The sequence below is a fragment of the Excalfactoria chinensis genome, chromosome 13, assembly GCF_039878825.1.
Source record: "Excalfactoria chinensis isolate bCotChi1 chromosome 13, bCotChi1.hap2, whole genome shotgun sequence".
Taxonomy (NCBI): Eukaryota; Metazoa; Chordata; class Aves; order Galliformes; family Phasianidae; genus Excalfactoria; species Excalfactoria chinensis.
Window position 1 is genome coordinate 7,751,142 of NC_092837.1, and position 23,689 is coordinate 7,774,830.

General features: G+C 39.5%; 1 protein-coding gene across 18 annotated transcripts in view; it reads right to left on the reverse strand.

The window, feature by feature from the left end:
* The window catches only part of TENM2 (teneurin transmembrane protein 2), a 564,904-nt gene that overhangs the window by 19,417 nt on the left and 521,798 nt on the right, over positions 1–23,689 (reverse strand). For 15 of the 18 annotated variants that reach the window (XM_072348384.1, XM_072348382.1, XM_072348381.1 and 12 more), the window contains 9 exons: positions 16,593–16,803; positions 14,315–14,434; positions 12,598–12,859; positions 11,548–11,815; positions 10,276–10,419; positions 8,471–8,720; positions 5,599–5,619; positions 1,481–1,713; positions 362–516 (listed from right to left, as the gene is read on the reverse strand). In XM_072348384.1, coding sequence (XP_072204485.1) covers positions 362–516; positions 1,481–1,713; positions 5,599–5,619; positions 8,471–8,720; positions 10,276–10,419; positions 11,548–11,815; positions 12,598–12,859; positions 14,315–14,434; positions 16,593–16,803 — 1,664 coding nt within the window. The remainder of the gene's footprint in view (positions 1–361; positions 517–1,480; positions 1,714–5,598; positions 5,620–8,470; positions 8,721–10,275; positions 10,420–11,547; positions 11,816–12,597; positions 12,860–14,314; positions 14,435–16,592; positions 16,804–23,689) is intronic. The other 3 variants (XM_072348379.1, XM_072348376.1, XM_072348373.1) reach the window with 1 other exon arrangement.

Below are 23,689 nucleotides of genomic sequence, written 5' to 3' on the forward strand. Positions count from 1 at the left end.
GAACTGCAACTATTTCAAACAATTATTTTCTTTCTTGGAAATATTAAAGCTATGTGCAATGGTAACTTTGGCTAATTGTGTTTTGGTGCAAAGAATGAATGCTACATTGTGGGAACTCTACAATAATTACAGAAAACAAGCAATTAAGACAATAACTTCCATTATCTCAACCTTATTTCACTATAGTTGCATAAATAACCTGCATTAACCACAGTAAAAGAATAGTTCATTCATCTCAGTAACGAATCAAACATGCTATTGTCTTGCAGCACATAATGTATTTCTTAAGTGGCCAGGAAGTCATCCAAAACAGCTGCCCATCTCTTCCAAGGCTGAGAAGTAAAAAAATATAAGAGTTTACCTGGCTGACATCCATGCTGGAATCACAGCTTAGAGGTCGAACAGCAGTTAGGTCATTGGAGCCCAGCAAAGTTGATATAATCCCGTTCTGATCCACTTTTCGAATCATAGTGGCATCAACAAAATACATGAGTCCATACTTATCCACTGCAATTCCTGCAAGTATGAAAAATAGTCATCAGTGAAGCTCCTCGCTTCAAGGAAGGATTAATAATGTTAACAAGTTTACGAGGTGGCAATGCTTGTTTACTTTTCCTGCTTTCCGAATTGTAAATCCCTGAAGAGGAAAGGCATAGAAAATGAAAAGTGAACTCCTGGAGGCACAGATTGCTGCTGCTGCTTGTCATGAAGGAGGGCAGACATACTCTCACTTGACCTTCCTGCTTTAATTTGGTGCACTGCCTAGCCCAATTCTTGGTCTGTAAATGCAATACTCATCTAAAAATTCTGCCTTACACTGGTTGCAGTAGTACTCATTGTACTGTCGAGGGAGAGAAGAGAAAGCTTCATCTTCTCAACTGCTATGTAAAGCTGTTCTGTTCCATGAACACAGTTTGTACATAGAAACAGAAACTGTTACCCAACCAAAGAAAGGACCTCTTGTTTTCATTCATTTTTCTTCACTTTTACTATCATCTAGTTACTTTTCAACCATTAGAAAGAAACAAAGGTGTCTGAAGCACTTGGCAATACATCTGATTAATTCAGATCTTAAACAGCAACATATCTCCCAAATCTCCACATCACTTTTTAAATTGTTTTTTAAAAACCAGAAACTTCTAAGGTGATGTATAAAAGCTGAGAAAAATGCCAGAGTGGTCGGTTTTTCTCCCCAGAATACCCCATCTCAAATAGTGACTTGTTTTCAGGTTTTCATGTTTGCTTCATGGAGCAAGTGGTACCCTGCTAATTTGTGTTCTGTTCTCCTTTAGTGGCATTCAGTACTGGGGTAATAAAGTTTGCTTAACTAAACAAAGCACGAACACTTGCCAATCCACTGTAATTAAAGCACGGAATAAAAATTACCAAGCAAGTAGTGATTTAATTGCCAGATAATTATTTCCACATCCACTGTAGCCTCACATAGTCATTTTCGTTGCCTTTTTTTTAACTACGTTACCTCGAGGACTCATTAAGGTTGCATCCACTGCCTTCCCTCCATCTCCACATCTGGCTTCGTCAAAGGGCAGGCATTGCTCTCCAGTCCCTGCAACCACTTCAGAATTACCAGCTAGGTCTTTTGTGCCAGTGAGAGATTTGACTTTGTATATCCGTCGGCTGTTGGTGTCTGATACGTACAAGGAGCCCGAAACAGGGTCCACGGCCAGATAGTATTTGTGAGCAGGATTGTTGCTTTAGAGAAAAAGGAAGCATAAAACAAAAAGAGCTGAGCAGTCAAAAAACTTCACAGGCTTTCAGAGCTTAGATATTCATCAGACACACTGAGATCTGGAAAGAAAGCCTGACACCTTCATATGGACTTGAGGTCTGAAGAGCTTCTGTTTGAAGATTTAACTTGGCTAGGGACTGGTCAGTGTTTCAGGATTGTCATTCCAAATCTCACACTCCTTACTACACCAAGCACTGCATAACAGAGCCCAGTAAGCCAGAACCATATGGAAGACTTTCTCCTTCATCTCTTTAGCTCTTCAGATGTGCTTTAGGTCCATTCTCTTTGACATATATCTACCTGCTAACACCACCTTTCTCCTAAAAGGAGAAGTCATAGGAATAACATAAAAAAAATATCAGCTCCTGAGTCACGTATATTATGCCACAAGATTTGTGTGGTCTTGCATAAATAGAAGACAGAAGCATAACAAATTTACTCCTAAAGCAAATTCATTCTCCTTCATTCTTATCAAGAATCTCATTTACGGTAGATGAAGTTGGTTATGTAACTAAAACCAGAGAGACCCTGAGTGTCTGACTTTAACTCCAAACCTTCTGTTACTGACAAACTGGTCCTCAGTTTGAGATTAGAACAGGTGCTCATATGGGAAGCTACTTCTCATATGAGATATATGTTTTGTGACAGCTTGTCACATTTTGGAACTACTTTAGCAAATCATCTGCAAATTGAGAAATGTCAATCTCAAGCGATATATATACATTCGCACACACAGAACTGCAGTGCAGAAATATTTTCAAACTCTTGCCTGGCTAGTTTAACTCAATTTAGTTGGAATTTAAGCACGATCTGAATTTTCCAGCCTTTGGTGCCTATGGGTGAGCATAAATAAGGTCAATGGCGGTTTCAAAACACAGAAGACAAATGAAGACAGGAAGAAAAATAATGAAGGTTACTTACCAGTAACCAGAGAGATCTGCCTCCAAATATCCACACTCCTAGTTTCAAGTGGCAAAAGTGCCCATCTCCAAGAGTGAGGATACTCAGAGATAAGTTATGATGGACATAAGCCATTTCTTGACCAGATTTGCTGAAGGTAAAGTAAGGGTACTTCTGGCAGATGATTATCAGTAACAAAGACAACTGCGTTTCTGTGGTCATGAGCAGATTTGGAGGAATGAGGAGGCCCCAAAATATCACTTTTTACAGTTACCTTCCTCTATGCCAGTCTGTGACATGTCACGACTTTAGGTCAATAGCAATAAGTTCTAAAACCATAGAAAGCAGGAAGGAGATTTGTTTGATCAAACTTAAATAGGCAGAATAAATGCCATTTGCTGAAGGCTAGGAGTGTAGAAATTAGAGATGAATAAATACAATAAACAAAAAAATACTTGGCAGTTTTATTTCATGCATGAATTGCAAAGTGCTTTATAAAGATGGGTATTATACCCATTGTACAGAGGAGGAAACTGAGGCACAGAGAGGTTAAGTGGTGCAGACAAGGTTATACAGGGAGACTAGTGACATGCTTGAAATTAGAGCACAATCTCTTTGTTTTTCAAGTTCCTCTCCTGACCTGCAGCAGCAAACTGCACCTCTTCACTACACTTTTACCACATTCCTTCTCATCCCTCCAAAACAAAGCTTAATCTTTGCCACATAGCAAAATATTTCGTTCCAATTACTTCCTCACTCTCCCAAGTATTTGAGCCATGCAAACACCTGCATATTACTGTTTACAAATACTGCTCAACTTTCATCACACTTTTATCTTGACACTTGGGAAGAAACTTCACTGTGATGCTTGTGCTGTGTCATGCTTCACTTTGCAAAGACACCCAAATTTAAGTCAAACCTTTGCAACAGCAGCAGAACAGACAGTGCTTACACACTGCTGCTGCGGGCTTGTTGCATTGTTATCCTCAGTGCTTTCTGCCTGTCTCTTCCAGAGCACATTGCTGAGATGGGAAGAGGCAGATACAGACTGGAGAGGCATGAACCTATCCGCTGCCTGCTTATGGCAGGGCAGTCCCCTGGCCTGGGGGGCTCTAAGCAGAGACTGTGGGAGCTGCTCTACCCTTGCTCCAGCCCTGTGAAGCATGGGAAAGGTCTCTGTACTGTTCAGATATGATTTTTCCAGCCTGTGCCTGCCCTGTTACGAGCGTGCCCCTGCCTCCCTCCTGCCCACAGCTAGTGTTAGGTGTGTCCTGCTGCTATCAGCACAGCGCAAGGTACGAATCAGAGACAAGAACAACAGCAGAATGTGGGCTCATCTCTCTCTTCTCTCTGGCAGGCACTGATGTGACCATGGCTCTCATCCTGTATTTCTCTACTGGTGTCTCCCTCAGAGCAGTTTTGTCAGGGTGTGAGCTGTTAGCTTTTGTTCCAGAGCAGGGCACAACTCAGTGCAGCTGCGAGCCTTGCCTATTCACTTTTGCTTCTGAGCCTGGTAAGGGAACAGGCAGGGGAAGATGCTCTACAAAAAATATTTGAGCAACTCTGGCACAGGACAACTGGTGGATGTGCGCCCACTGTCTCAGAAAAACTGAAGAAGGCATTACCTCAAACAGGGATGTCTTTTATAAATGAATAGTACATAGCTCTCAAACTGGCATCTAAGCAGCTAAACACCTTCTGCCTCTTTCTTCTCAGCACCATTCCAATCTTTTATTTGAATTGTGGGAAATGAAGGAATATACCTTGCTTTAAAATACTTTCTATAACATCTTATATTGCCCAGAAGCCTCTCTTCCTCTAGTCTTCCCTATTGTGCACAGTAGTTACAACCTGCAGCCTTACTCCATCTTCCAGGAAGCCTGGAGCCTGATAGCAAGTACAGGCAGCAGCAGCTCCTGGTTGCTGCTCCTCTCATACATGCATAAACAGTGTTACAACAGCTTTTCTTGAAATATAACCGAAAAAGAGAAGCTGCTCAGAGCAAATCTTTACGCACCTGAAGAATTAACTAAGCTTACAGTTGCAAATGAGAAGCCTCCAGCATCACCAATAACCATTTGCAAATTGTGAATGAATTCATCTAGATAAAAAAATTCAGTGGAGTTAGACTCCATACACCAAAACATTGTGAACAGGAAATTACATTATTTAGTCAGACTATATTCTGTATCTAACTTACATAGCAGAAATGGAAGGATAGCAAAGTATAGCTTTAAGGAAGCCATGGACAGAACAGTATGGAAGAGCTTTTAACAGCTTCTCTTGTTCTTGCCCTTGATATTATGCAGGGTGAAGGTGTGTGGCACTGAAGAAGGCACAAGCATTTCCTATGCTGCTCCCATTCAGAAAGCCTAGTGCTCAGGTGAGGCAAGAGGAAAAATCTTTACTTCTCACAACCAGAAAGGTTATTCCTCCCTTGTAAATCATACAGCGATTCCTTCTAGTAATTTCATACTACCAGCTCTTGAGTGTTTTCAATGAAAGAGAACAGAAACTAACTTATAAATAAGGACATTTTTCAGGGGGTCACTAATGACCAGAAAGTGCATTTCTGACCTATTTCCAGTCATTGGTGCTTTTGTGAAACTTTCTGGCGTTTGTGAAACTGCTCTCATAGTTTGTCTCAACCATTTAGACAAGTTAGAGACAGCAGGGAGAAATGATGATGTAGAAGTTAGCTTGGGGTTCATTATACTTGCATTCTACTATAAGTTTCTAATTACTGTCATAACTTGTTTTGTTGCTTTTTGACTACATTTTGTAATTGCTAATGCTTATCATATTCATAACACACAATTAGCACATAAAATGTTTCTATATATGGTACATGAAGAACAGAACATTACACAAGAAGCACAACACAAAAAGCAAACACAATGAAGCAAACAAACCATATCAAATTATATGGGAAAGAGCTCATGTCTTACCTATGTTTAAACTCTTTATTTCTTTATAGAAGGGGAACAGAAGGAAAAAGAACAAACAGTTAGCTGAAGAATAGATGGTAAAGCAAACATAGTATTTGTTTTATTTTACAAAAGGACATAGGAGAAGGTACCTCTTTTCAGCACTAGCCTTATCTTGGTTTACAAATGAAGAATGACTGGGAGTGATCCACCTTCCAACTAGTTCCTAGTATGATACCCCTTCCCTCATCCCCCACCCCCGTATACGCTGCAGAAAGCTTTCTGGAGCACTGGAAAAGATTTCAAGTGGAAATAGATGCAGCTCGTGGGCTGGGAGGGAGAGGAACTGGCAGTTTTCTTTACAAAAAGGTGGGAATGGGGAAGCACGGGGATTAGGATATTGCCAGCTATGGGCAACTCTTTCATCAAAACAGTTTTCCAACAAGCAATTTCTAAATGAATTTCTATTACACAGTATATTTTCTGTTCCCCCATACTCTAAAGAAACACTTAAGACAAGTTTGGATGCATTTTATCTAGATTCTATTTAACTCAATCAAAGCAAATAGTAGGTTAAAAAACCAAATCTCTCAGGTTAGCAGTAGAATACTGTACAATGGCAGGTTATGTAGCATTAACTGATGCGCAATCTACTTTCTAGACACAAGCCAAATCCTTTGCTTCCCAGAAGTCAATACATCCTCCACACTACAGTGCTTCACTGTGTCTATCATTTCTTTTTAGGAATATACATTGAAAAAAGCAGTGAGGTGCATGACTCCTGCAGAACTCAATGCACAGCCACCAGACTGCAGTACCAACGTTCACTGCTGACATGCAGCACTCGAGTGAAAATTCCTATCAGCCGCCCAGATCAGGTACCTTCATAAAGCACAGTGCAAAGGAAATAAGCACACTGGCATATTTTGTCTTGTACAGCTTCTCAGGATTTATATTGGCTTACATAAAACCCAAATTATAAGCATTCTGAAATCGAAACAAAGCAATATACTTTGTTGAAATAGTTACAGAAGCATGTTATGTTTGATACTTGCTGCAGACTCACTCCAGTTTATACTTAAATGCCTAAGAGCTGGGGGATTAAAGCCATTTGAGTCAGACATTTAAGCATGGCCACTGAAGCACAACTACTTCTGTACATAGTGTTGGCTGGAATGGATCCTACCTCATTCTCTTCAGAGAACAAGGGGTAAAAAGGCCACCACAAATTCTAAAAGCCAGGGTGTAAAGTCATTTGCAGCAGCCCAACAGTACTCAAAACATAACAGATTCATTGTTCATTGCTAATAGTTGAAGAAGCTAAAGAAACTACATTGTGGAAAACATACTTTCATAAAAGAAAGGAAAATGGACAAAAGCAGGAATGGAAGATATTCATCTTCATCTTTATGTTGCCTTTCCTGTTATCCCTCACACATGCTGAGAAGTCTGAGCTGTCTCCTGCCTATGTGGAAACCAAAGTTCTCAGATCAGTAATGTTGCAGACCTGCAGAAACTGCTCGGAAACTGCCAGTGACTGACATTTGGAGGTGAGATGGACATAAAGGCCTTACATTAACTATGCTAGTTTGAAAATGTTTCTCTTCACCTATAATGCTGTAGTCCTGCTCACCAGACAGCGAGGTGGAACTGAACTAGTTGGAAAAAAACCAAACATCAGCATATAATGCGGAATTATAGTGTATGCTGATAGAAATGTTTATAGCAGGTCGTACAGCCACACCAGCAACCTCTTGTGGTCCATCCCCAGCTGCCAATCAGAAAGCACTGGATTATGTATTACTTGTGTGTTTTTGTAAAACTTCTGGTGAATAAGGCAGCTTGATGGCGTGTAGGCAGGTGTCGGTGATCTCAGAGCTGATTTGGCCCAAGTCTGATCTCTTTTCTCTTATATAACTCAGAATTCACAACAGGGACATCAACAGAATGACATGAATGGGAGAGAGGTGTGAAATAGAGCTAGGCCTCCTGTTCCTTAACAGTTCTTTAACTCCACATTGTCCCCCACTAATTAAAAAACAAAAGCACAGTAGAAGAAGAGGTATTGGTTATTAAAAAAAATAATAATAATCAGTGTGCTTTGCAGTTATATCAAATTTACAAGAGCACTGATCCTATTGCCTGAGCGGGTTGCAGAGGTATCAGAGGACAGCCAATGCAAGCCACTTCTCATTAGCTTTCTGACAAATACTCAGTAGTGTATTAACAATAAGGAACAGTGACATGAGTTGCCGTTGGAAGCAATAGCTCTTCCTTCTACTAGAGGAACAAAAAAGGAGATGAAACAGAAATGGGTGAAGTGGTACACTCTACACTCATGCCCTCCCTGGTAAGTGACAAATTCTCAGTGTTTTGAGAGGAACTGAGATATGATTTTACAAAGAATTCTGATGGTGCAAGGTGACTCTGTATGCCAACTTTTACTGCACTAGCCAACCTACAGAACTAAACCTAAAAGAAAGGGAAAGAAGTGGAAAAGTGGATCTCAAAATTGTTGATGTGAAAACATCCTTTCTAATCTCTTAAGACTGTTAATTCTTTAATTATCACTATTGCTCAATAGCTAAGGGCAGTATAATATAAAACTAAAATACATATACAAATGAAAGAAGACTGTGTCAAATGATCACCACCAGGAGAGAATAAGATGGTGTGCACTACTGGTCTTTCAATTTGTTTATACACTTCACCCTTCTCTGTAAGCACTGCTCTGATTAGCTACAGACTTTGAACTCTGCACTTCTGTGCCCCATTTCTCCACTGGAATTTGAATAGGTTGACAGTGACAATGTTTTACAAAATTATAAAAATAATGGTAAAGGCTGATTTAAGCACAGGCTACAGAATTGGAGTCCCAAGACGAACACCTTACCTCAGCTCCAGTATGCTAGTAACATTCCTGGATGGGAAGATACGCCGAATGTAATTAAAATCTCCAACAAAGAGACTTCCATCAATTCCCACTGCCAGTGCTACAGGGGCCAAAAGCTTATTTCCTTCTGCAAGACCATTGCAGCTAGGACAGGATATGCTTCTTCGGCGCCCATTCCCCATAATGCTGGTTATCACAGCGGGCTGCTGAGTGAGAAACTGATTTTCTCCGTTGCCTTTGTGCAATATACCTAATAACAGACAGGAGGAGAAGTGGTTATTACAGTCATTTGTTACAGGTGACTTCAGGTAGTTCTCCTTTCAGCAGCTGCTGTTAAGGACTGAACAGTGATATGATTTCAATGCTTGGTTCTCCAGCAGTGCTAACAGTTGAATAGGTCTGCAGCAGTAAACAATAAGGGTGTAATGAGGATTTTCTGTTAAAAAACACACACATACACAGCTACAAACACAAATCCAAGCTTACACCCACAGTACTTTGGTCTTCATTATGAAAGAAAATGTCATCATACATCCCTCCAGGCTGGCACAGTTGTTCAGGCTGTCTTAACAACTGTGAAGTGAGGAAGCAAACAGCACAGAGGACATGTGCACCTGTTAGTGCACCCTGATCCTCTGAATCCAGTTTCTTGTGTTGCATTTTGTTTGGAATTTTTGCTAACTTTATTCTTCTATTTCCACCTCTCAGTTTTTCCTTGCACAAATGGAGATGACAGAAAAGAGGTCAGTGCAGAAAATGAAAGCCACAACTCCTAGAAGAGCTCCTATGGATCACTAATGAAAGACAAGAGGGGAGCTAGTGGTAAGGTGCTTATTAGGTTTCCAGAAAGGCCTTTAAGATGGGTTTTCCCTTTTAAACATACTTGTTCTAAAAGTACATATCTGTTCCAGGAAGGGAGTTTTCAATGCCATCAAAGATTGTAGAAATCTGGCTGGATTTATTTAGCCTCATGTTCTTTTAGAAATACCGTTGTGTGACTCTAACATAAAATAACTGGCTCCCCAGGGACAAGTACAGCTGCCATCACTGCTGTCACTGGTGCTCTATCATGCTCTATCCAAATGGCCATCTCAGAAGCATTTGATCTGCTGCACGGCACTTAAAAATGTGTTCAAATAGCCTGATCTTGCCTGTTCTGAATGCTCCTTCAGGTTTCTTGGACAATAATATATTGTGCAAGTTGCTGATGCAAAGTGTTCCTGCAAGAAAGAGCAGAAAAGCTGCACAAAGCACTTAGCAGGAATGAAACAAAATGTATTCCCAAGCATTCAACTCCTTAGCAGAGTTTGAGAAAATGTGAAGCCTAAGAATATTCATTTTAGGATACCTAAAGAGAAGTGAGGAAAAAAAACCACAACAGGTGTCAAATGGAAAAGACAAACAAGAATCAGCATCTTGTCAGAATCTCATACTCCTTTGAAACCCTACCTCAGATTATAATGGAAAAGGACAAATCAAGGGAGGTGGGAATAAATGTGGTTAAGGTAAAAAGAACATGGAAGGAAGACAGAAACTAATTACAGGGGAATGAATGAACAACAGAACAGAGGATGAAGATCTGGATTTCTACAAAGTGATGCTTGGCAGGAGGGTACAAAGTCTGTTGAAATTACACAGATACTTTCTGACAATTGAAACATGTCACATTCCTTACTAAGCTAGTAAGCTAGTAAGTAAGCTACTAAGCTAGTAAGCTTTTCAAAGGGTAAAGATAATGTAAATAAGAAGCGTTCACAGTCAAAACTCCATATAGCCCACAAAACTCGTGGAACTAACTCACTTACCACTCTTGACGTTAAGTACATGATGCTTATCCAAAGACCATCCTCCTAGATTTGAAGGATCTAGTTCAAACCCTTGCAGCAGCGCAGTCCTTTTCTCCCACAGAATCAAACTGGGACAAGTTTCATATTCAAAACCCACAGAAACTGAAATAAAAATAAAAATATAAATCTCCTATACCTGCTGAACAGACACTGAATTAAATGTCCAAGGCGCATTCAGATGGGTCATCATTTCAGTCCCCAGTAACCTCACACAGATGAAATAATTACATTTCCCTCTTTTCATCTGCAATATTAAATTTAGATCTTTGACTAAACCCAAATTTTAAGCTTCTTTTGCATGTACTCTGCAGGGATCAGATCCCTTTTATTGAACAACTGACTTTGGGAAATGGCTGCTTTGGTTAAAAGAGAGTGGGAAATATAATTAAAAGAATGATAATAATATTCTCCTATCGGGTAGCAGGACAAGATCATGTTCTTAATTTGCCGGATGTTCACGGTGTGTGTTGTGCTCAGTTCACATGCACTGTACATACGGTGACAACTGTGTGTGTTTCAAGCACTCACACACACTGTAAGCGTTACTGAGGAAAGCAATATCTCATGCAAGAATTTAAGAAAGGAACTGTGGCAAAGAAGATTTTAGCAAAATATGGAGAACAACCAATTAAGTAAATTTTTCATTCCACGTTGGCACAACTTCAATACACATTTTTAGCAACGTTACAACAAAATCTTTCTTGATATTCAAATGAAAATGAAAACTTAAATCATTGTGATGATCACCCATTTTCCCACCCACCAGAACCAAGATGTATAAGGAACTAAAAGTAGCTATAGTACTGCTAGATTAAATGGCAATAGGAAAACTATCTCATTTCAAACACTCTACAAGGGGCTGTAATAACAGCATGCAGGAGATGCCAAATGCATTGCAGAATGCCAGTCACTTCAAATACAAGATTTATTTAACTGAAAGAAAGGTGCAGCGATGGACTACATTTCACGTAAGTCCCTGCGACCAGCTTATTCCACTGGCTGATCAGAAACTTCTAAGTGAGCTCTTGCTTAGGAAACACAGACACAGTGGTAGCCTAGAGCCTCTAAATGTGCTCCTCAATACATAAAAAGAACATGATACAAAAGTACAATGTACGGAAGACAAGAACTGTTCTGGTTACATCTGCTTCACACAGAAAATCTTTGCCGCTTTCTTACAAAAAATTGCAAGTGTTTGGAAAGCTACTGAGCTTGTATACACTGACTTACCTACAGCATCTGACAACCCGTACACCTTCTGACCATATGCATCTGTTTTGTCCCAGATAAACGTATAAGCCAAGTTGGGAGATGCCTGAAATGATTTTTGAAATAGATGTCCTTCTACTGCGACCATCAAATGAACTTTGATTAGATTCAGTGGCACAAGTGACTGAGTCATGATGATCTTAAGTAAGGATTTATATCCAGCAGTACGGGAACTCAGGTAGATCAGCTTTATACTTGAGCCGGGGACCTCAATTTCTTCATGGAGAACCTGAATAGGAACAAGATCAAGCATTTTACAGTACTGCTTTGGTGGCTTTTTTTTTTCTTTTTTTTTCTTTTTTTTTTTTTTTTTCTTTTTAAAATTCTTTATTTTCTTCAAGTAGCAGATACTCCTCTAAGCTAATGATATTCCTATGACCTAATGAATTTCTACTACTGGTAATGGGTATCTTCAAATCAGTGCAGTCACAGAGTTCAGCTGATGTTTCTGGTTAAAATATTATATTATTTGTTGTCCGCATATGCCTTTATTTGTAAGAATCCACTGTATAAGTAAAATAAGAGCAAACAGTTTTACCGTTAGTTATGTGAAAGGGGAATACAAGAAGATACAGCTAAAGGAACCTGCAGTTTCTACCAGCAATTCATACAAAGTAAATACTAACCAAGTAAAGAAGTGAAAACAAGTTAAGTTTTCCTTTGCCCTAATTAGCATACAAGAAATTGGGACTGGGCGTAATAGCAGACACCAAAGCCTCTGCAAAATACTCTAGAAACACCTAAGCTGTAAACTGAAATACAGATATATACTCATATATTGTGTGATAACGAGAACGTGCAAGGTAGTCAAATATAAACGAGTTTGGGTGACATAAACCTAGGACATCTACTACAGACTTCATTAGAAAGCTTGTTATCTGACAGAATGAATGCAACTCTACAGAGCTTTTTGCTGTAGCAATTCCAGGAGACAAATGGTGGTCATGGCAAGTGCTTATGTCAACAATAGAATCTGATCACCAATTTCTATATATTTCTCTCTGCTCTCACCTGGGTTTCTGGTACAATGGGATTTCGGCCAGGAGCATCACTGAAGAAAGTTGACAGTGGTGATGAAATGATGACTGGATCAGGTCTGACAAAGCCACTGAGATCACAGCTGGGAATGGAGTTCTCCTCTGTCTTCATTACAAGCGTGTCCATGGCATAGAAGCTGTTCCACGGTAGCCAAACTGTTCTTTCCTGACTCATAAATGGGGCTCTTTCAAAGTGCAAAGTTAGGGATGATCCACCATTTGCAACCAAGTCAAACCTAAAAAAAGGCGGGCTTTAGAGGCAATGAGACTGAATGATCCAAGTAATAACACTCGTGGCTAACAGAATGTCATAGCGCTGTACATGTTTTAAGTGTCCTGCTTCAAATGATCTGTCATGGGATGTGAACCTCTGGAAGCAAAATGACTGACTGAAATACACTCAAGGCAAGCAGCAATTTGTAGCCATCTGGCCAAATGTCCCGATACATTATAAAATCTGCATTAAAAAAAATTCCCCCCAAAAAAACCAATCCAGCACATATATTACTGCAAGTCCCCCATATACACAGAACCAGCAGAGAAACTAACTTAGCACTGTGCTGCGCACTGAATTATTCCTTTCCCAACAGATGTTGTCCATCAAGAAAAGTAATGGGATGGATGGCAGTAAGAATAATAATGAAAAGTTTAGCTGTTTCTGTTCTACAAATGTGGTAAGAATTACTGTACCCAGAATTACTGTTGCTATAATTTTTCATAGAGATTAGATATTTACTCCCAAGGCCCTACAAAATCACAGCAGCAACGTGGAGCTCTGCAGGCGTTCTGAAATCTGTCCTAAAGGGACAAAATAATTCAAGGTTGTTCTGACAACAGAACTGATTATCAGTTGTTTCGTGTAAACAATAATGTAACAAATTACTTGATGATTTAGATAATTTATTTAGATCTAAATATGAGTTCAGCTCACATATTACTGTTGTCTTAAACCACTGAAATCAATAATGTTATGCTATAATTCTAACACTAAGATACTCTGGAAATATGGACGTGAAATACTCAATAGTTTGACTGATTCATTTTAAGTAATTCAATTCAACTCTTTGTATGAAAGATAAGAAAAAATGGCAAATGTTTGCAATGAATGTGCCATAAATATACTGTCTTAGTTACCACAGCCAGTAAACCAGATAAACCGTGACACATCAGTTTTTATTTTCCTGAAACTGTGTGCATTTCAAATCAAACGATACAAAGGGGAAAAAGCTCATCTTTGCACAGCAGGAGAATGTCTAAATACAGTCAATTAGAATCTTTTGAGTATATTCTACCCTGAAGAAACTCAAAATATAGCAGATCTTCAAAAAGAGAGAGATAGAAGGGAACTTTCCCCCAGCAGCATTCTTCGGCCTTGCATTTTAAGCTAAAGTATTTCTGCTCTCAGCTGGGTATTACTGTAGTCCATGAATGTTTTCATAGATACAGAGCAATTTATTTGAAGCGAGTGTGACTGCTAACACATTATTATCAGAAGTCAGCCTTTTCATATTTACTTTCATTTAGCATTCAAAATGCCATGTGAAAAATTACTTTTGTGTTTACTTATTAGCTCTTTGCCCTGGGAGGAATGAAATGCATGGTACCACATGGTTCCAATAGATTGCACCATCTGTTAATCAGAGAAGATACTATGTAAAATAATAGGTCCTCAATGAAAGAAGCAAACTCACATGCCATCCTGACGAGTGATGGTATAGCCATACTTTGGATACTTGACAAATGACACGTTGACCCCAACTAGAGGCGTTCCATCTGTAGTCACCACTTGGCCTCTTATAAGAGACACAAGACTTGAAAAGAGAATAATGAAAGGTAATGAAGTTAGTTATGAAAACAGTTACAGTGCTTATAAACCGAGTGGTGGAACACACGTGCCTCATTTACTCTAAAATCCACTTGCTTCAAGGTTTACTAGAATACTGAAGACAGCACAGGATCACCCAACTCCCTCTGTTTACTTAAATGAAGAAAATGTGTACCTATGCATTGAAGCCTGTAAAGATGGAATGGGACCTGATGCCTTCCCTTGGGCTGGACCTCAGATGCAACTGTCTAACAGGGCCTTGCAGAGGCTTTGCCACCTCACATGCAGCCAAGCCAGAGCTGTGACCCTGAAGTCCCCTGGAATGATGACCCATCACTACTCAGAATATCCAGCCTGGTTTCAACACTACGTCTGCGGATGCCTCAAACACTTTAAAAATATGGTGTAATGGTATACCTCCTATTTATACAAATTATTTTACAAATTATGGCCCATGAACATTCATCTTAGGGAGTGACTGACCTCTGTGCACTATGCACTGGTTCCTGATCTGTAATACTTCCTTTTCACTTTGTCAGCTTGAGAAAAGATTTGACACCAGCTTTATGCACAGGCAAAATAAATGGTTTCGTAGCCACCAGGCTACCCACTCTGCTTACACTAAAGGGAATGAAGATTGGTTATTCCCATACAATTGGGCACAGCCAGACTTCTCTTTTGAGAGCACTTTGCTGCTGGAGAGCGTGCAGCAGGCACATACTGCTGGATTGCAGCCTCCTGGAAGCAGCAGCCCCACTCCTCCCTGCTCTGCTGCTCCCTGGCACAGTCACCTGTTCCTGCCTCTCTTCCTGCTCTCATTGCTGGAGAGGATACTCCATCTCCTGGCTCCCTTCCTCTCACTTCCCAATCCTGAGAGAGGCAGACTGATAGAGAAGAAAGATGCATAAGAAAAAGAGATGAAAAGGAGAAGCACCTTGCAAGAAGGACCACAGCACTGTGCCTTGCAGGTGTAAAGTATTCTGTACTAGCACTAAGCACATCTGGCATGGTCCACCATCTCTGATTGGTAGCTATAGAGAGCCAGGAAACAAAAAGGCCCATTTCTGAGCCGGCTTTGAGTTGGCAGGGCTGGAGCTGCCCACAACCCTTAGCAGGCCTGGGGCACACCAACAGACACAGAAACCTGACAGCAAAGATTCCTGGACCCTGGCCAAACTGTGGGATGAGGGGATTAAAATGGCTTGTGTTGTGCCAAAAACAGACAAATTTAGTTCAGTTCTGGGACAGCTATAAGGCCTGCATTATCCCCTATCCATGCATTTCTAACGTGATGTACATATCAGATGTGCATATTCATTTCCATTAGTTGGAAACAACCAGGGTTGTTTTCAGGCCTCTTCTGCTATTTCTGAAATGCTCAGGATGCTGTGATGTGTATTTCTAACTGTACTAACCACACTTGTATGAAGCACTGTGCTTTTTTATAGTAATGTATACCACAGGCTTTTTTTGGGTAATCTTTTAAGAGGCCATATGTAAAGAAATATTAAAACATGTGAGGTACAAATAAAACAGGACTAAGACCCCTGCCAAATCAGAGCACTATAAAACTTAATGAATTTAACATTTCTAACTGGATTTTTTCAGAAGAGTCTCAGATCTGAAGTAGCCAGCTCTTGCTCAGGCTAGATTTGTAATTCTTAGAACATTCTTACATGAATAGCTTGATTATTTCCAAGTTAACTGCTTGAAATTAAGTAAGATTAATTTTCAGCTGTTTTTTTTTTTTTTTTTAAATTAAATTTAATTTTCTTAGCAATCACAATTAAGACTATATTATAGCATTATTTACATCTACTCTTCGAACTCGTAACAAGAGTGCATTTTCCACTGTTGTACACTGCAGTCTTCATAAATGATGAAACTCAGAAGCTCTTGCTGAGTGGAAGGAACCTGCTTCTAGATGTTGCCAGTGTGTTAAAATGCTAATAAAACTCAAGTGTTATAAAATAAAAGCAATAATATAAATTGCAACAGAGCACAATGGAATCGATTGCTGAGATGGAAACACAAGAATGACCTGAAAGCAGCATCTCATGTAAAAACATGAACAAAAGCTCTGGGAGAAATTTTCCCATACAGTGCAAACACATAGATGCAATGTCATATTTATAGCATGCTACCTGCTGTTGAAGGGATTTTCTCCTGGAATGATATGAGTGCTGTCCTTCCCCACTAAGAGCTTGATTCGATCATAGAATGACTTCACAGCTGGTGAACCAGAATGGCTCTGTTGTATGATGTCAAGAGGATCACGGGAACCCCGGCACAGCAGGCTGTTTTGACAAGTAGACTGGAGGCAGCAATCTGGGTCTAGGCAGTCAACCAAGCCATCTGAAAGCCAAGAATCATCAAGATTCAGTCAGCTGCACAGTGCTATCAAGCAAAAATATCTAATGGACATCTCAAGGCACTGGGAGAAAATGTTAGTGCGTGCTCTTCATAGCATCCCTGTGCCAGAAAACTGGTAACTAAACCAGAAATACAATAAAGATGAGACTTTCTTAAAGTTCACCAGTTAAACATCATTAATGTGAATTATAACTGTGTTAGAGGAGAATCTAGCCCAAAAGAAATCCATTAAGGGTTGAAATGAGGAAAAATGAATAGCAGAAGGAGTAAAGAATTATCCAACCGATTGCTTTACAAAGTTTTTAGATCTACGTGCTGGCCTATAAGAGTCTTACAAGGAATTATGACATTAAATTTCATTTTTTACATCTTGGGAGGAAAGGAAATGAGCTGCAAAATATTACTGTAATAATTGTCTAAGGAAAATAAAAATTGTGCTGCACCCACTTTGGTAATTTATAGGGAAGTTCTGCTGCAATTCACCTCTCGTGAATATCTGAATGAGAACCTGGCCACGTGCTTGGGGTAAGAAAGGATCAGACACAAAACTGGTGGGCTCAGCCATCATATTATACATTATGTTGTCCATGAAGAATATTTGTTAAGAAGTATTGTTAAAAACAATCATAATCTAAGCACTGGAAATCAAAATGCAGTCCTCAACAGGGAGACCAATCTGCATAGGCAGATGAATCACAGTTCTTTTTATCACATATGGTAACAGCTTCTAGCATCATTCCTTCCCTTCATGTCATTATTTAAATGTTTTCCCTTAATGAAGTTCTACTTAATAGTGCCATACATTAATAACTGTTTACTTTATAGTATTATTATCTGTAAGAATTTAGAAATACTCATTCATCTACTTTTGAGAAATCACAAAAATCAGGCATCCAATCTGCAAGTCTGTAAACTTTCAGAGACACTGCAAGGCACATCAGACTCATTTGCTGATTTCAGACACAGCCAGGGCACGCACTGCATCACCGACACAAGGAAAAGCATTCCAGCAGCTCAGCCGACAGTTGCAGGTTAGAGAAAGATCCCGACTCATTTATTTTCAAGATCTTCCAAACAAACCAGCGCTACGTTAAGAGCGGTAACTGGAAGGGGAAAAAATTAACAGTCAACTAAAAGAAGCTTTCTTATTTTACAATTAACTCGAATTTCCAGCAGAGTGTTTGTGCCTGAAACAACGAATTCTGATTTAAGAACAAAATTGCCAAGGTATGCTGACAATTCTTTCATTCAGCCCACTAAGGAAATTTAAGTTAGACAAACTATCTTGCTGTAACAGCTATAGATTTCCTTAAGGTCAGTTGCCTATTCACATTAGGAGCTCCATTCATCTTGAAATCCTTCCCAACATGGTGGTACATATTATTATTTTTATTTTGCTGCAGTCTGTTTTCCACCCATTTTCTCCCATCCCTGTGAAGACCCCATCAGCTTCAGACTATAACTGAAGGTGATTTCTCTCTTAAGCTCTGGGAATTTTTTCCTCGCCATTCTTCTCTTTTCTTGGTTTGTGGCACTTCTAAAACTACGAACTTAAAGCTGTCCACCATTTAGTCCACTCAGTTCTTTTATTCAGACAACTGTCAGTGAAGAGAATCCTATCAGCAGTAACAGCAGAAACAAATAGAAGATATAAATTACTCTTCCTGACAAATTTACATTTAGCTGTTACAGCTGCCTCGTATTTTTGCTACACCTGTTATTATAGGTGAGCGTGTTATGTCTGTAATGACCTCATCACGCAGCAGATTATGGGCTGCTGTGACCCAACACTTCTGACGACACCATGAACTTTCAATTGGCATATCAATCTCAGTGTCCTGTCAGTCAAGAGAATCACATCTTTATGCTGGCAAGCCCCTTTGGATATCGCCTGACATGGCAATCTTCAGTAAATTACCCTGTCACTGCCAATCTTACTGTTATCTCACAAACAATCAAGCAGGCAATCACACTGCTTTGAATTGCCAGTTCAGGACCTGGGAGGCTAAAAACATCTCCATTCCATGCCAGGGAAAAACCTGTGCATGAGTTGTTTCATGCAGGAAGGTTTTCACACATTATGGTTATTCATACTTGCACAATTTCATATCCTTAGAAGAATATTTCATATATTATAACATAAATATACACACAATCTATTTGTTTGGATCATTATCCCTTTTTAAATCTATTGCTGCAAACTTTCTCAAGGTGAGTCTCAGCGCGAGTAACCTCCAACATACTCTGAAAAACCTTCAGTAATGCCTTTGTTCTTTAATCACAGAAAATAGGTACGCCCTCGTCCCACCACAGCTCAGGATACCCTCGGTTTTGGTTGCTTCAAGGGCACCTCTCTGGCTCACATTTAACCTGGTGTCCAGGTCCTTTACAGAAGAGCAGCTTTGCAGTGGGGTGCCCCTGTATGATCCGGTGAACAGGGCAGCTGGTCCCCACCTGCAGGACTTTGCAGTTTTTGTTGAACCATGTGAGGTTCCGCTCAGCCCGCTTCTCCAGCCATAAAGTACCACGAAATACAAAATTAATAAACTGTTGTGCAATCACTTAGTTGCATTAGACTTAGCTGATTAAAATCGAGGCTAGAAAAAAATGTACCTTCTATGAGAGAAAACTGCCATAAGCATGAATTTTAATTAGAATTCGGGACTTTGTTTTTAATATATATTTCAGAAGTTGTCATCTTCCAGATTTCCTCAGGCATACTGAATTATTTATACAGTTAATTCAATGACAAAAACCTCACCATAGGCCTCATCGAGATATCACTGCTTGTCACAGTGCGTACATCCGAGTTTAAGTTAGCAGCACTCTGACAGGAAAGACACTGCAGAGGGAGTTAAGATGGTGCTAAACCTCCTCCAACAGTCTGAGACGCAAAGAAGTCCTGACTCTGCTTTAACATAGAAGGGAGAAACAGGAAATGTTGATCTAACCTAAACTGGCAGCACAAGATTAGCTCTCCTTTCCTCAGTTATTCCCTAATCTTTCCAGAAGCAAATTAAGTGACATGGGACCCCTCTTGAAGACTTCACATCTGTTATTGGAGATGCACGTTGTTTTTTTTTTACCTTCTCTGGATGCCTACATAAACTTAACCACACACAGAATCGACCCACAGCAAAAAGCAATATTTTGAAATAGCACGTATAACAAAAGTGCTGTATTTGTGCACAGCTTTGTTCTAAGATGGCTTCTTAACACCATCAGAAGGCCTAAAAAAGCAGAGCATAGAAACAGCAATGTATGTTATTGCTAAAGCATCTAGGACCTCTTAACATCAGTTTCCCTTCACCAACTGAGGGAAATTCCGATCATCTCCAGATGCCTGGATTCCAAAATTGTGCTTTATCTTTCTTTGGAAAGTAAGCTGACACTCGAGTTACTGATTTCTCTTTGCTTTCTATTAAACTCCAACAAGTTAATTTTCTTCACTGCTTACTCTTCATCAAATACTGGTTGTACTATTATATTTGATTCACTATGCATTTTAGAATGGGTCACCTTGCCCTGGCACCCAGCTGCCCAAGAGGTGCTTTCTGCACCCAGCAGGGGACAATGCTGTTTCCCAACAAAACTCCTGAGCACACGCTCAGCAGAGGGCATCCTTACACTTCATTAGCTTTAGGAGCCAGCCACTTTCAGAGCGTAATTCCTGGAAATACTTCTTTTTTCAATAAACATTACAGAGTTATGATTAAAATGGAGCGTGTAGGGTAGGGGTGGGGGGGAGGGGGAGCAGCAGCTCCTAAGAGCCCTGAGGGTGGAAGGGTCTTTGATCACTCTAAGGGCAAATTAGTTAATTTATCATGATCCGATTTTAATTATGTGTAGTATTAATATACCCAAGGTGAAAGAATTAGAGATGCTCTATCAGATTATCAAAAGAATAGGTCTTCCCTCTGCCAATGTAGAAGTATTTTAATTGAGCTCTAAAACTGCATGCAGAATGGCTTCCACAGACAGACTATTCCACAGCCCAGTACAACTTATTATCAGTTTTTATCTAACATTACCTCAAATTTTCACTTTTGTAGCTTGACCTAATTGCTGTTATATTGGCATGCGTTGTTCAGAATAAGACCTCAGAAGTCCCGGTGCTAACAAGAAAGGAAATGCTTTTAATCCTCTTCCAGCCCTGCTCCTCAATTGGCTCAGCCTAGCTAGAAAGGCTCCCTGTGAACTGCCAGGATATCCACTGTAACATTGATTTTAGAGCAAACTATGAGCACAGCAGATTTTCAGAACCTTAGAAATGAAACAAAGCTGTTTTTCTGGAAAAGCTGGACTGTAAATCCCAAGATGTGATAAGACAGAAGAAAAACCCCAGGCTTCTCTGAATGCCAAAAAACTCCCCAGTGTGGTTTTTAAGTGCTCTGTACTGTGGTGCTGGTAGAGCAGCCACTCCCCTTCCCTTGCCCGCTCAGTACAGCACAGCACAGCTCCAGCAATGCACTGAGTAACTGAGGACCTTCAGGCCCGGGGATGCTGGCAGGCTGGGCACTCCAACTTCAAACCACATCTCCAGCAGAGATGACTGTGAGGGCTCCGTGATGAAACAACCTTTAAAATACGTCCGTTCAGTGCTTTTTAACCAGGGAATCTGCAGTCACTAGATTTCTTGCCTTCCCTTTTCTGTGGGTTGTAAGAGCGTGCTATTGCAGTTACACATCCCATGGGGGACAGCGTGAGGATAAGCTGACTAATGTGTGTAAAGACGATTAGAGGCTGACACGAAGTTTTAACAAAATCACATACAAGCATACTCATTAGCTCCTGTCAAACTTATATAATGTCTAGTTTCAATACAGATTTTATACTTGAGTCTACATGACTCACACTGGCCCCCATCCACAACAGACTTCAACCACTCATTACATTTAGTGCTCTAAAACTGCCTATTGTGCAGGCTCTGGGAAGGTACTTTCTGTGCCAGGAGTATTCTGGGTATTTATATTGAGAACTTCATAAAATCTTTTGTGCTGAATTAGAGATCCCTGCTGAGGCAATGCTTGTTGAGGCAAGCTAAATTACATGATTTGCTTTTGTGCTGTGAAATACTTGTATTATCTTAAATGTCACGAGCCTGATGCAGTATCAAGTCACAGGATTTGTAATTCTCTAAAAGCAATTTTTTTTTTTTCTAAATGTTTATTGCAGAAAGACACTTCTCTTTCTATTTTCTTTCTGTCTAATTTTAGAGATGAGTTTTCTAAGACAACTCAAATAAACAGCCTTTCAATCAGTCAAGTGCACTGTCCTGACAGTGAACTTCACTGCGAATGTATTTTTCTCTTGAACTGAAGAAGATTCATACTGTAGCAGATAGCTGGCTTTCTCTCATTCATTATCTGTAATGTTTTGTGCCAAACAGAACTACCGCCAACTGTATTTCTTGGAGTTGTTACAGCTATATAGTAGCAAAATTTGTCTTCTGAGATATGCACGACTGTCTTTACAAAGCCAAATGGAAAGAAGTTAAATGTATTTTAAAAAGAAAAATGTCCCACTTTGCATCACAAATAAACAATTTCTCTTTCTATTTACCTTACCGTTCTATAATGTTTTGGCTGCTTCCCTTTCTTCACCACTGAACTGTAGTCCAGATAATTACAAAATTACGTTCTTGGGAGAAATATGAACTGTGTAATGATATAAGCAATGAAACTATTTAAGCCTCTTACAGATTTTTTCTCTCCATTGAGGTCAAATGTTAAATCAACCGATTTCGCAAAATTTTGGTAGTTTTGTTTTTCTTTTTTTCTGAGATAACATCATTTACACGAGTTGTCAATAAAAATTATTATATCAGTATGACAATTTTGAAAGGATGAAAAGGGTAGGAGAAGAAGAGAAAGAAAAGCCTAGGAAGAGCAACTCAAGTAGGTGATATGAGGCTCCTGACAAGGCTGCTCCTGCAGAGCTCTTCCTTAAATACCTCTTGTGAGTTATCTCATTGAGATCAGGTTAAAGGGGTCTCAAAAGTGAGCTCCTTGTATGAACTGCTTCCAACATCTAGTAAAATATTCTTCAGAAAAAAGAAACATGCTTGGTTTTTTTTTTAGCTTGCCCATTCTCCTTGAGGCAATGGAAGGTTTAAGGTTAAATATACACAATTCAGGAAGACTCTTCTGAGAGGTTAAAAAGCATTATGCGATTCAGGAACCACCAAATTATGATGAAGTAGTTAGTGTGAAAAGATGGGTATAAATATGCTCCAAAAGGGATTTCCTTATGCAATAAGTTAAAGAAATATGTGTTTAATAAGTAATGTACTTTCTCCCATTCCTCGAAATACCATTTTTAATCCCTTAATTTCCTAAAATATGTCTACAGTGAATTAAGTGGGCTATACAAGTCTATTGGGGGAATTATACATTGTAATCACAATTATAGGTCATCAAATAAAGCAGTTTCTAATCCCTCCAAAAGATGCTTAATAACTATTAGACAACTGAGGGACCGATTAAGAAAAGGGATTAGATTTAGAAGTGGCCACAGTGAGTAAATTATATAACTCAAACATGTTCTGAAAAAACAGAAACATTTGTCAATATAAAAAGATCATGAAAGTGAGTTAGTGTCAAAAAAAACCTCATCCACAGTTACCTTTTGATTAGATTTCTGCCTTAATAACAAGCGAACAAATAAGACCCTCTGAATCTTTTTAAGCAAAGTATCCTGTAGTGACTATAAACACCTTCATAATGAAGACCAGACACAATTAAGTACTTATCTAGATGTGCTGGTAAGAACAAACAAAAGTGATGTTTCCAATGCTGCCATGTACAACTCTACTTGAGCAGTTCTGAGAGAAAAGAACAGCTCTGGACACTGTCCTATGGAATCCTGT